Source organism: Silene latifolia, chromosome X (assembly GCF_048544455.1).
Source record: "Silene latifolia isolate original U9 population chromosome X, ASM4854445v1, whole genome shotgun sequence".
NCBI lineage: Eukaryota > Viridiplantae > Streptophyta > Magnoliopsida > Caryophyllales > Caryophyllaceae > Silene > Silene latifolia.
In genome coordinates, this window is record NC_133537.1 from 323,767,974 (window position 1) to 323,768,870 (window position 897).

At 35.9% G+C, this 897-nt stretch overlaps 1 protein-coding gene across 1 annotated transcript; it reads left to right on the forward strand.

The window, feature by feature from the left end:
- Nucleotides 1-633, forward strand: LOC141620726 (21 kDa protein-like). The gene has a single exon (XM_074437525.1). It carries the CDS (start codon nucleotides 1-3, stop codon nucleotides 631-633), a length of 633 nt encoding a protein of 210 aa, XP_074293626.1.
- Nucleotides 634-897: the final 264 nt, after the last annotated feature.

The window sequence follows — 897 nt, forward strand, 5'->3', positions numbered from 1 at the left end:
ATGTTATCAAAAATACACATTATAACAATTTTCCTCATCACTTTATCATCCAATCTTTTCATATCTCCCACATTCTCCAACACCACCACCACTACTTACTCATCTCAATCAAAATCCAATGCTAAATACACTTCCTTCATAAAAACCGCTTGCAACACAACCACCTACCCTACCCTCTGCCTCAAGACATGTCTCCCATACGCCTCAACCATCGCGGGCGATAGCCATAAACTAGCCATCTCCGCCCTCACCGCCACCCTCATTGCGACTAAGTCATCTGCCTCGGCCGTGACAAAGCTCTCCCTACTGAAGAACTTAGGAATGTACGATGCCAACGTTGTAAGAGACTGTTTTGAGAACATTGGAGACTCCGTCGATGACTTGAAACAGTCAATTGAGGAAATGAAAGATCTTGAGGGATCTAATAATTATAATTCTAATGACGTGAAGTTTAAGGTATCTAATATTCAGACATGGATGAGTGCTGCCATTACTAATGAGAGTACGTGCATGGATGGGATTAAAGAAGGGAAAGTTAGTCCATTTGTTAAGGATATGATTAGGAAATGTATTTTGGGTGTTGCTAAACTTACTAGTAATGCTCTCTCACTTTGTAATCATCTTCAATATTAATCCATGATTTTGATTTTGTGTTACATATTCCTTAAATCTTTAATCCTTTGTCTTAAGTTTTAGCATGTTATTTAAGCTATAAACATAACTATTTAGTTGGTTTACTTTGATTATGACTTTAGGAGGATGGTATATACTCATGACCCGAATTTAAATTCCAATCGTTTAATAGTTTATAAATTGAGCAGCATTTAAACTCAGAATATGTCATGTAAATTATTTGTTTATTTTAAATAATCTAAGACAATTAGACAAGTCTAACAT